General features: G+C 36.5%; 1 protein-coding gene across 1 annotated transcript; it reads left to right on the top strand.

Annotated features, from left to right (window-relative positions):
- Positions 1-29: 29 nt before the first annotated feature.
- LOC100888854 (SEC14-like protein 2) lies at positions 30-13,310 on the top strand. Its single transcript, XM_030991439.1, has 12 exons — positions 30-216; positions 1,786-1,855; positions 2,785-2,828; positions 3,476-3,538; positions 4,345-4,438; positions 5,264-5,358; positions 5,785-5,880; positions 8,180-8,324; positions 9,126-9,229; positions 9,888-10,036; positions 10,907-11,058; positions 12,753-13,310. Exons 1-12 carry the CDS (start codon positions 157-159, stop codon positions 12,920-12,922), a joined length of 1,242 nt encoding a protein of 413 aa, XP_030847299.1. The 5' UTR covers positions 30-156; the 3' UTR covers positions 12,923-13,310.

The raw sequence follows: 13,310 nt of genomic DNA, 5'->3' as shown, positions 1-13,310 counted from the left end.
GACAGTTTCGCCTATAATATTGCTAAATTAAACCGGAGCGGCTGGTGCATAGACCCAACATGAATATTGTTTTGCGAGTGATATTCAATTCGGTCTTAACTGCGTTGATGCAATGAAATCCTGATTTTTCCAATATTGTGGTAATCTGTTAGAGTTATGGAAGCAGGAGCAGTAGATCTCATGTTGTCTCCCAAACAACGAGAACAGTTGGTCAAGGTATGTGTTTTTAATGTCTAAGTATGAGTGTTACTTAGTCGTCAGTGAATGAGTCTCGAAAATTGACCTCGCCCTCGGCCTCGGTCACGCCGCGCCGGTATAAGCAGTTGATTTCCCCGGGCCCGCCGGCGAGGGTGCAGCTCCCTGTTGCGCTGCTGGTACTGGTAAGCTTTGGCGCTTGTTCAGAAACCTATCCAAAATTTGACCCGTAACTCCGGCGTGGAGATACCTACTAAAACATACCCAAAATGAAGTAAATATTCATTAAATGTCCAAATAAATATCACGAGTTTAGAGTTGTTATGTTTATTACCTGTTTCGTGTCAATTTTCTTGTTATTTTTGAGTATTTTCGGATAGGTCTAAACGTTGATTATAAGTGTACACTTTTTCACACGTTTCACGGCAAACCGCTGCACAATACAAGTACATACAGATGGTGGGTTGCGGGCTGGCGCGCGCCTGTGTGAAGTTATCAACCGTAATGAGGATCTGAGACATTACGTTAGATACTTCACACATATAACTGATATAACTGAGGTCTGTGAAATATCAGGCAAATGTTCCTCCTCAGACCGAAAGCTTCAGTCTCTATAATCGTCGGTTGTTCCACTGAGACTACGTCTGGCTCCACTAGACCTCCGGTTATAGAGACTGAACGGTCGCCTATACCATCGTATGTTGAAGATATCACGGCTAGATTTTAGCCGCTAGGCCCCTCCCACAAACATGACAAACTTGCCACGGCCGTATTGTTATGCCCCCAAAATCCCCCAAAATGTCATTTTACCTCGTCCATATCCAATTTTAAATTAGGCCTAGGCTATAATACATCGGTTCCACTTACTAACTTGATTGAAATAATCTGTTTAATGGTCCCTTTTAAGGAAATTATGGGTCAAAATCGACATCCATGTTGAAAATCTTGCAAGCCGTGTTAAACTCTCGCTGCTGTCAATCTCATCCCTTCTAGTCTACGCCAAAGGCAAAATGATTATGAAGGAAAAACTGTGATAACGCCATTACGAACGTGTAGATGGCGCACAGTTTTTCCTTCATAATCATTTTGCCTTCGGCGTAGACTAGAAGGGATGAGATTGACGGCAGCGATAGTTTAACACGGCTTGCAAGATTTTCAACATGGATGTCGATTTTGACCCATAATTTCCTTAAAAGGGACCATTAAACAGATTATTTCAATCAAGTTAGTAAGTGGAACCGATGTATTATAGCCTAGGCCTAATTTAAAATTGGATATGGACGAGGTAAAATGACATTTTGGGGGATTTTGGGGGCATAACAATACGGCCGTGGCAAGTTTGTTATGTTTGTGGGAGGGGCCTAGCGGCTAAAATCTAGCTGTGATATCTTCAACATACGATGGTATAGGCGATCGTTCAGTCTCTATAACCGGAGGTCTAGTGGAGCCAGACGTAGTCTCAGTGGAACAACCGACGATTATAGAGACTGAAGCTTTCGGTCTACTCCTCAGTATGTTACCAGATGTTGTAAGATTCTGGAAATCATGTGTTTTTTCTCTCTGTGTTTTTTATTCTTTATCATAAACCAGTTTCGTGAAAAGGTGTCAGATGTTCTTCAGCCGTACCACAATGATTATTGGCTTCTCAGATTCCTTAAAGGTAAGTGGTGTCTTTGTTAGAAAGTCCTGTTATAAAAAACCCAAATACTTAACCCCCCCTCCCCTTATTGGACAAAAAAGTTTAAGTATTACAGGAGCTTATTTTAACTATTAATTAACATGTTAGAGATGACAAGTTTCATATAACAGGGTCCTGACAATAACTGTGGGGCAGGGGCTATGACAGATCGACCTCAAGATTGGTATAACTAAGTGTTTACAAAAGTGTTGATGATTTAGCCATCATTTTCTTGGTGGCTTTTGTCAATATGCACATTAAATTTGATTGAAAAAGATAACCCTAATATGTAGAATTCTCTTATGTGTGAATTTTTAATCATTAGATAATTAGATCTTGTGAAAGTCATTATGCAGGGCTCCACACTAACTTTTTAAGGGCTCTGAATTGAAAATTCAAAATTTGTGTCTTGCATTATTGAAGTTGCTTTGCTTGAGATTTGAGGAACAGATGTGAGTAAATTTATTTGAAACGTTTGAATGCAAAGATTTTTTCAAATTTTAAATCGCTTAAGGAATTGCTCAAATTGGTTAATTGTCATGTCAGTAATAAAGCATAATTCTTTTGTGGTTGGACTTTCAGAAGTCATAGTTATCATGAATCATAGGATTTTTCTCAAGCATTCAGTAATCTGTTGCTTTTCGCTTCTCTGCTTTATGTATCAATCTTCAAATGTAATCAAGGTTTTATTTTCCAATGATTCTCATAAAATATCTAACCTTTGATGATGTCCTATCAACTTGCTATTGATGTTGAAGATAACAATTGAAATGTAAACATATCATACCACCATTTTTCATTGATATTGGCCCTTAGCCGATTGACATACTTTCAAATCTGGTGATATCATTTTGCAATTTTACAATCCTTCGTGAATTAATCAGATACATTTCTTTTCCTTTTCCATGCAGCCAGAAATTTCAACCTGAAGAAATCAGAGAGCATGTTTAGAAAGGTATGAAAAGACATTTAAAACCCAAAATGTGCTTTTGACATCAGATTGGTTTCCTTACCTTTTACCAAAGTATTTGTCATGCACCACTGAATTTCTTTTTTGTGTATTAATTTTTCATCTGATTGTTGTCTTCATACGTTGGTTAAAGTTTCTGTAAAATATCTCCTGGAAGAGCCCGATCTATGGCAAAGTAAATAAGGCTTTGCCTTATGCAAGTCTTTATAGATGACTTGAAAAAGACAATTAATTACCGGTACGTACTTACCATTTCTGACATGTTTCAATGATTGAATACCAAATGTCCTCAAGTAAACAAAATCATCTTCAAAAACTAATCAGGAATTTGAATAAAGTAACAAGCAAAAAATCACAGTGGTTTCCCTTATCAAGAAAGTGTACTTTTTAATTGCATACGTTGAGTACCTATGTACATTGTATTTATCAGATGATCACAGTCTTAACGTGTGTGTTGTATAATGTGTAAAATATCGGATGAGCACCCTTGTTTCCATTGACTAAAAGTGCTAATAGGAAATCAAACATAAAAGCACATTTTGTATTTACATGTAAGTTAAATATTGGTGCATACCTGAATTATTACATTTTGATTTTAAAAAATTCTTTACTTCTTTTTAATTTTTCATTAGAATGTTTTATGGAGAGAGGAGAATAAGATCAGTCAACTATATTCTGAATACAAAGAACCAGAGGTAAATACAACTTTAATGTCAGTGTAGAATCTCCAGCGGAGAACATTCACTTTTTCCCTCTCTTTTTCCATTTTCCCCTTCTTTCTTTCCTATAAATTTATTGCTTTCTCTCTCTCTCTCTCTCTCTCTCTCTCTCTCTTGGGGTTCGAGACCCGCCGCGGCACTAATGTCTTTGGGCAAGACATTTTTTTTTTTTTTTTTTTTTTTTTGTTGAAATAAATCTTTATTCAGATAAAATCATGGATAACATCATAGTACATAAATATTCATAACAAAGCTCTTAATCACATGTCTAAATGAGGTCAAATTAAATTATATCTCTATTTACTTGATAGCAGATTTTAAATTAGTAATTGTCTTCTTCCACTTAATAATATTCAAATTTGTTGTCTTGGTTTTGTTTTCCTCTACTTCTATTTTGTATTTCAACATAAACAAAAAATATTTGCTTATTATTCTCGTCACTACATTTTTATTAAATTGATTTCCAACACTCGCTTTATAGATTGCAAATAAAGCATAATGAAGTATTAAATCAATATCTGTAACATTTTCTTTTGCGTCATTTGGGCAAGACATTGATCTACATTTGCCACACTCAAACCTAGGTGATGTAAATCGGTACTTGGCAGGCATTAATTTCTTGAAATGCTAGAGCGCTGTATGGCAGCCGTGCTAAAACCAGGGTAATAATCAGGAGTGTCAAGTCTTACCGATATGAGCGCTATACAAGAGCCCAATATTACTATTATTATTACTTTTTCTCTCTCCTTCCCTCTTTATCTTTCTCTCTCTCTCTGTTGCAGGTTTTACAAAAATATAAACCTGGGGGCAAACTGGGAAATGCTAAAGATGGACGTCCAGTTTTTCTTGATCCCATAGGAAATGTTGACTTCAAAGGTAAATTTTCTCTCCTTATTTCTCCACACATACGACTACATATTCGTCAGGATGAAATGTGTCGTACCACTACTAGTTCTGGGGGTGTTTCACAAATATCCTAAGTTAAACTTATCTCGAAGTTGGACTTAACAATTATGGAAAGCCGTTAGCATCTATGAAAATATAGGAGATTTCATGTTCTTGATGTGGAATTCATAAAAAGTCAAAAATACTTAAACTTTCGCTTTTGAATATATTTCTTTTCAAGGCTTCAAATGGCTCTCCATTATTTTAAGTTCAATTTAGGATCTTTGTGAAACACCCCCAGCTCTTTGTTCCCCCATCCCTATATTTGCTAGTTGTTGTGCTGCAAGATGGTCGCATAATCTCTGATACTTAGTGAAATATACTTTAATGAATATAAATTATTAAAATGCTATTGGTGTCTTTCATAATGTAGCATCAAATAAGAGCAATCACCCAAATTTATGGATTTTTAAAATCTCACCAGAATTACCCAAACAAATATTTGTGACATTCCATTTGAATATTAAAGCAAGTAAAGAGCACTTCATTACTTTCCCTGCAACGTTTAAAAATATAAAATAATAAAGAGTGTGCTTCACATTACTCAACAGCCTTTACAGAGGTTATCTTTTATTATCTGAAAAACTATCAGTTTTTAATACTTAGTCATCATAAAGATCTTCTGGTACACTACACTTTATGCTCTAGTCTAGATTTATAGAGTGAGATTTATATAGGGCTAATATTATTATATATTTAGCATCTCAGGTCAAACATCCCTGAAAACATTTGATTGTATTTTTATCTTCTTTCCAGGCTTACTGCACTCTGTCACAGTTTCTGATGCTACAAAGTTTTACATCAAAACCCTTGAGTCATTACAGAGAGACGTCATCTCACAAACAGAAAAGGTGAGAATATAAACAAAGGCAGTATTCATAAAAGGTAACAAACTTTAGACCCGGTTTACACCAAATCAAATAGATAAATTGTCTACTGACTTAGGGCCAATTAAAATTTTGGTTTTGCATCCCACCCCCTCCTGTTTTTTCTTTTTTCTGCCACTCTTCTTTTTCTTGAATTATTTAATGTTGTGCTTTTGAAATGAAATCAAAAAGAATCTCATGAAATCAAGTAAGTTAAACCATGATTAATTATGTTAGCTTTTATAAGTATGTCAGTCCAATTATAGTGGTAATAATTACAATTTGGAAGTGAATGCATCACATTTTGCTCTGATTATTAATTTGATGCAAAATGAAAATATGATGATGGAGATACAATACTCGTCATGGAACTGATTTGATTTTGATTGATTGAATGTTTCATCTTTGCAGCTGAAGAGACAAATAGTTGGCGTCTACTACATAGTAGACATGGAGAACCTTGGACATCATCATCTATGGAAGCCGGGTGTACAATTCACTACAAGTGTAAGTGAGCAAGTCTAAAGCCTGACGCACACTAGCTGTTATTTCACTACTGCAAGTTAAAGCCTGTCTGTACTAGTTTGGCCAGGGGATTAGACCTCCCTGCGAGGTCACTGACAGGTGGTTATCTCATAAAATCAGCTCTCATGCAATGAACATCAGAAAAAGAGGATCATGGAGGACCAACAGGCACCGATTAGGCATTGTTTGCTATATAGAGGGAGCAAGTAGCTATAAGTAGTGCAGTGGGGCTTTAAGACAACTGATTATTCCATTCAGTAGTAGTCATGCCACAGCTGTCCACAAAGTTGTCACACTAAGCTTCTGTTTGCACCCGTGTGTTAGATTATTTTGTCTGTTGTTTGTAGAAAGTTCCTTCTTAGGCAGATCCAAAACCTTGCATTAGGCCATCCCACCCTGCTTCCAGGAGTTGTAGATGTGGCTATGAGATTGTGACTGGATATGTATTGTGCATTTGAATGCCCTTGAATGGCACGATAGGCCATTTTCGTAATGTAATCAAATTTAATGCATTTGTTGTTGTGAAGTGACTTCATACAGAAGATTTCGTTCTCGATTTTTTATGAATAATTGCAGAGCTGCCAACCATTACATTTTTCCCAGAATTATTCAGTTTTTTCCTCCAAATTACAGTAGTACGTTTTTTAAATGATTTTTAATAATTTTTAAAACAATTTTTGTCTTTTGGTTAACATACCGCACGTCAAACAACAACCCTAAAATGTTGATTGGATTACAAATTCAATAGAAAACTAAGGTTAAAACATACTTGAAAACATACTTTAAGAGAGTTGTAGATGTGGCTATGAGATTGTTCCTGGATATGTATTGTACATTTTAATTGATGAATGCCCTTGAATGGCACAATGGGCCATTTTTGTAATGTAATTAAATTTAATGCGTATGTTGTTGTGAAGTGACTTGATACAGAAGATTTCATTCTCGATTTTTTATGAATAATTACAAAGCTGCCAACCATTACATTTTTCCCAGAATTATTCAGTTTTTTCCTCCAAATTACAGTAGTACGTTTTTAAAATAATTTTTATAATTTTAAAACAATTTTTTTTTTATAAACATACCGTACGTCAGACAACTGCCCTAAAATGTTGATTGGATCTCAAATTCAATAGAAAACTAAGGTTAAAACATACTTGAAAACATACTTTAAGAGAAAAATTATTCTCAAAAAGAATGAAATGCTGATAATATCAACAACAAAAAACAAAAAATACCTACTTGTAAATAAACTAAGGTATAGGTCCTAATATGGAAATAACAGCATGAGGTATGGACATTTCTGCATTGGAAGTGAGTCGCACGTGGTTGTAAGTTTCGTTTTAAATCCCCTCTGTATCAGTTTAGCCAGGGGGGGTGTAGACCTCCCTGCAAGGTCACTGACAGGTGGTTATCTCATCTAATCAGCTCTCAATTACAAGAAAAAGGGGATCATGGGGGACCAACATGCAGGCACCGATTAGGCATTGTTTGCTATATAGAGGGCGCCATTAGCTATAAGTAGTGCAGTGGGGCTTTAATGAATTCCTTTTTTTTCTGCTTGAAATTCCTTTTTGTTGCCACCATGGTTCCTTTTTATGGTTGCACAAGGTTGGCAGCTCTGTAATTGTATTTCAATAGTCATTATGCGAATTGTGTACATCAGTTTTTGCCAGGTAGGACAAACATGTTTTGATGCCTACCTGTGATAGATGCCGTAAAGCTAATTTACTCAAAGAGGATCAAGGGCAAAAATGTATCTGCAGAGAACCAATATAAAAGTCTGTTAAAAATGTTTCATAAATATATTCCATGGCTTTTCCCTATTATTTAGCTTACTGAGTTGTTAAACCATAGCATACTGACTTCTGAGCAGACCAAAATTATTGTTAAAACATAGCAAACTGACTCCGGTGTACGAAGTAACCCGGTGCTGTGGTGCATGACCTGCTAAGCCTGTCCAACCTGACCAATGTACGACCGCAACGGGCGTTGACTCGACGACTTGACGCGAGTAGGTTGCCTGAGCGTGTCGACTACGAACACATGTCCATTCACTCCATTGATGTGTGCCTAGGATTATGGCTACGAGCCCAGCTTGTCCCTAAAAGAATTAAATCGAAACCAAAATAGCCAACCATTTACCAAAATAAACACGATAGCTATAACGATATAAATCCTAACAATTTACAATAATCATTTAAAATTTCTAGAGCTTTGCTTCACTGTCATTAACCACTTAAATTTGGCGACATTTATAAATGACTATGTGTTGATGTTACAGGTGATCCAGCAATGTGAACAGCAATATCCAGAGCTGCTTCATAAAGTGATTGTAGTGAGAGCCCCTAGGATGTTTCCTCTGGCCTACTCTATCGTTAAACCATTCCTCAATGAACAGACAAGGAAAAAGGTTGTGGTCTTCAAAGGTAAGTGCTGGGGGGGGGGGGGGGTGTTTCACAGAACTTGTGATCAGTGACAAATGACAGTTATTGTTATAAACTACTGAAATCCTTGCTTCTGATTGGTTATCAGCAGATTTGTCACTGATTTTTGTCATTTGTCATTGCAAAAAGGCTTTGTGAAACGGGCCCCTGGGTCATCCTACCAATGTTCACAACATAAATAACATTACATCTGTATAATCTTATGCCCCTGTTGTCCAACATGTCCTACATCCTACTGAGTTCCTATGCAGACCATAAGCATTAGACCAACTGAATATTGCTATTCTTATTCCCATTGGTCCCATGCCACATCAGAATTCAAACATGAAACTGTTTAATGAGACATGGGACCATTAGAATGGTTTGAGTAGTTTCCATGATACAGATTTATAGGATAAGGGGAAGTAATATGATAGTCATTAAGTCACTCATTCCCATCTAGTTATTGGTTAATAAGGATTTCAATCTTACTTGTGAATATATTTTAGTTGGAGTGAAATGAGCTTTTGTGCTTTTATGATTTTTTCTAAAACTCTCTGAAATTCCTTTGTTTTCGATATAAAATTAATTTATGAAAAATTGTGAAATTTTCAATTCAATTCAATAATGGTCTTATTTGACAATTCTTCGTAGTGAAAAGTTGAATTGCCAATAGTTGCAACAATTTTTCAATATCAATTTCACATTACATTGTACCATTACAAATTGTCTTTTGCTCTATAATGTGTATGACTAACTTCTGATTTAGATGTTCTCTTTCCATTCTATTTGCTATGATTGTAGATGATTTTGAGAGTGAGTTGCTGAGTGTCATAGATGCTGACCTCCTACCCAAGTACTGGGGTGGAAACCTCGTGGAGGATGGAGATCCGATGTGTCCACGAACGGTAAGTTCACATCTTGAATGTTAACTCTTAAAGGGAATGTAGCCTGACAAGATTACGTGTCTTTCCCAGGGCCAATCGAGTATAATTCGACTACAGACAACGCGACCGCAGCAATCACGTGCGTGCAACATACACGAAACCAAAGTAGAGATTAAGTTGCTGACTACCGTTAATCAAGTCCATTCGTTTACGTGCAGTTGTCCAAAAGAAGACTTAGATGGTGTTAACCAGTATTTGCCAAGCTACACAGCCTTTAAGATGACTACTTCTCCCTTCATCATGTACTCGAATTTCTCACTTCTCTATATAAAAATACAATAGTGAAAGAAGTATAATTTAAATCAGCAAAATTGTAGTAGGGGTCTTGCACCTTTGTACAATACTTGGGTTATCCCCAGTTAGATATTTTGATGTCGCTGTTGTTGTTGATATGTCGAACAATGATTGTTGCGTTACTGTAGAAAGTGTTACCGGTATGTCCATGTCTAACAATGTCAATAAAGTATGCAATTTAGGGTTTATTGAGCTTATTACATTGGGCATATGACTATAATTACTTTAGTCAGTAGGAAGAGCATTGGCATCCCTTCATGTAGCTCCCTTATCCTTTCTCGACGTAGGCTGCTGTCATATAGGCTTATTTTGTTTTTGTTTTTAGGTAAGTTTGGCTGGCAAGGTCCCCAAAGAATGGTACATGACAGGTCGTGACCTCTCCGTTGATAGCTCCCAGATGACCACAACGGAGATCGCCAGAGGAGGGACGTTACAACTCACCTACAAGACATCACAGTGCAATAGTGTTCTCAGGTAGATAAAGATGATAGTCTCTCTCTTTCTCTCTTTCTCTCTGTTGATTCATGACTCACTGTTTCTAGGCTTCACTATTAGTTCCATTCCCTTGTCTGTCTTTCTTTCTTTCTCTCCTCAAGACACATTCTCCTGAACCTCTGTTTCATATCATATTTCCCATAAATTTCATCTGCTTCATCGTTATCTCATGCATCAGAGACTAGAATGGTTTTAAAATGAACCCTTGTTTCAACTTTAGATTCACCTTGTGGAAGCCATTCAAGTTTTTCAGCAATCTTTGGAAAATCTTGCCCTCGCCATTGAAATGAGTGAGGTATAAACCAGGCTTCAACTCTGAAATATTAAAAGTATGGACTGGATTAATGATTATCTTTGAGTGAAAGAAAATTAACTTCAAAGGCCACAGGGATATACATTTATTGTAATATCAAATATAAATTGCATTCTTATTTGCATTAGAAATTCATTTCAGAAATTTGTACTGGGCTTAAAATCTGCATTTTCTGGGGTGTCAATTGACCACCTATAATTATGTTGGGCAAATCCAGCCTTTGGTGATTGGGTTTGCAAGTAAAAATCCCACAAAATGAATATTGTTATTTATTATTATTTCTTAAGCACTTCAGTTTACTGTAATAGCAACTTAATTTTGCAATCAGGATAGTGCTGACAACTCAAATGTAATGAGAGCCTTGCTGTATAATAAGTGCCCTCGTCTGCCTCAGTAAATGTCTGTACAGTGGAACTGGGACCATGAAAATCGCTGTGTTATATCAGGAATCTTGTTATATACGAGCTGTTTGAAATGAGTTGCCAGTGTACTGCTATGCCTCATTTACCGTTCCATACAACTTTGTGTGTTCATAGGTATGAGTTTCGGACGCAAGAGCACGACATAGGGTTTGGAGTGAAGAGACTACATGACGATGGAAGTAAGACACCCGTAGTTAAGACAGAACGTCACAGCTGCCATCTAGTGCCGGAGATCGGAGAGCTTATACTAGAAGACCCAGGCACATGTAAGTACATACCGGTACTTGTTGTTTTTTGGACTCTTCTTTGACCTATCAAGAGGATGTTAATGTTTGAGGTATTTTCAGCCATTTTCAATCCATAAATAAAATCAGTCCAGACTTTTATGAGAGGCAAGATTAGTCTGAAAGTAACCTCTTAGCAAAATACCTGTATTTCCTACTGAGGATTATCTGTGTTGGAGATGAAGAACAATTATAAATAGCTGACACTTTCATGGAAACAAGCATATTGATACATGTTAGTTTCATTGTTTATTGTGCCATGAACAAGGCATATGAGAAGAATCTGTATCTCTCCTGGAGATTTTTAAAAAAAAAGACCTTTGAATTTTAGTCCTATTTGTCTTGTTTTACAGTAGCACTTTTAACCAATCCCGCCTAATGTATGGCTTGCTTATGTACAGTTTAAGTGTCTGTACGTGAGAAAGATTCCTTGTCTGTACAGATACTCCCATCCCCTTGATCCCTCTCTACTTTGGTCACTTTGGATATTTTAAGTACCGGCCATTTGCATAGAACAGCTGTTCTTTAACGCCCCCCCCCCTCCCCAACACATGTTTGCCACAATCATTGTTAATAAATTGAGCAATCATAATCCAGACAATTACTTTTGTTTGATAAAGATGCCAGGATTGATGGTTATTGAGATAAATTATAGTTTCATAACATATGTTTCCTACCATAGTTAAGTTCTTGTAAGTTGCATTAATAGTAATTGATGACCTTCATTTTTACGACATCTATTTAGCACCCAAGTGGCCATTCAACTTTCCTTTTGAAACCCTTAAAGCCTCGTTCAGATTTGATGCTACAAAACTGTGGTGGTTCTCATTCCTGTATCTTATAGTACAGAAATCAGTAAATTCTAGGTCTGTATTGAGTTGTTTGTTATTAAAAGTATTACCTATACATCAGATGTATGCATGCAACTTAATGTCCACAATATTCTCTTTCTAGGAAATATTCTTAGGATAAGTACTTTTATAAAATTCAGGCATCTGGAAAAATGTATGAGACCCTTCCACGCCCACATTGTTATATGGGTTATGCCTGGCACATTCTATGAATATCTTGCCTTACAAAATCAGAGCACATGAAATTCATTATTGCATATGCTCTAGAATGGGGACCAACAACTTTTTGGTTGACCCCCAAAATTTAAAAATCATTCCATTGAAAAATTAAAGTATAAGTGTACCCTTTGCTCATGACAATATTCTCACATTGACTACCTCAAAACCAATATTACAAGTAAGGCACATATCAAACAATGGAGCACATTGGGAATAAAAACATGCTTTTACCGATTAGTTGAGATTAATTGCTCTCATTATCACTTGCCTGTTAAGTTTTCTACAGGAGTAAAATACAAACATTATGTATCATTGGAAAGCTTGGAATCTCTTACTTTCAATAAAATAAACAAAACTAAGTTTTGATGAGAGGCAACTTAGTAGTGCTTTTGGGAAAACCAGGGCTGCGTCTCACGAAACCGTCATAAGTACAAGTTGAGCGACATCCCATTGAAACGCGTGTTAAACTTAATACACGCGTTTCAATGGGATGTCGCTCAACTTGTACTTATGACGGTTTCGTGAGACGCAGCCCAGGTCACTTATATGTTTAACTGTATGATGCAAACATATTAAAGATGCACTTCTCTCTTTTTCTTTGGGTAGATATTGTGAAGTTTGACAACAGTTTCAGCTGGAGTCGGAGCAAGAAACTCTCATACTGGATTGAGCTCTTGGAGCCTGACCTAGAAGAGAATGACAGCAAAGATGAGGACAACCAAGGCGACGAGGAGGAGGAGGAGGACGATGATTTTGTGCAAGCAACTGAAGGTTGAAAAGGTTGAACATTTCCAGAGGGTCGTAGTATGAGGTAGTCAAAGCTTGAGTAACGTCTTTTGAACTACTGGAATATTTCCCCAGCCTCCTATGTAATCTGATGGAGATTTCTACATGCAATATTTGAAAGATCCAGCCGGGGTAATTTTGGAGCGCTTTGAGCGCCTTGCAGGGTGGATAACGTGCGCTATATAAATATCCAATATTATTATTATTATTATTATCATGATTATAGAAACTGAATTGGATTTTAATGTGTTTAGGATCATAATCATGAAACAATCAGAGAGAAAAGAAATTAATGTGCTGACTGTGATTGTATACATGACATCCTTGTCAAAGGTTGCCATGGTATCTTAGTGATATGACGTGCCAGTGTGTGCTGTA

This window comes from Strongylocentrotus purpuratus, unplaced genomic scaffold (assembly GCF_000002235.5).
Source record: "Strongylocentrotus purpuratus isolate Spur 01 unplaced genomic scaffold, Spur_5.0 spur5_scaffold_2, whole genome shotgun sequence".
Lineage (NCBI taxonomy): Eukaryota > Metazoa > Echinodermata > Echinoidea > Camarodonta > Strongylocentrotidae > Strongylocentrotus > Strongylocentrotus purpuratus.
This window is presented reverse-complemented; position numbering and strand designations above follow the sequence as displayed.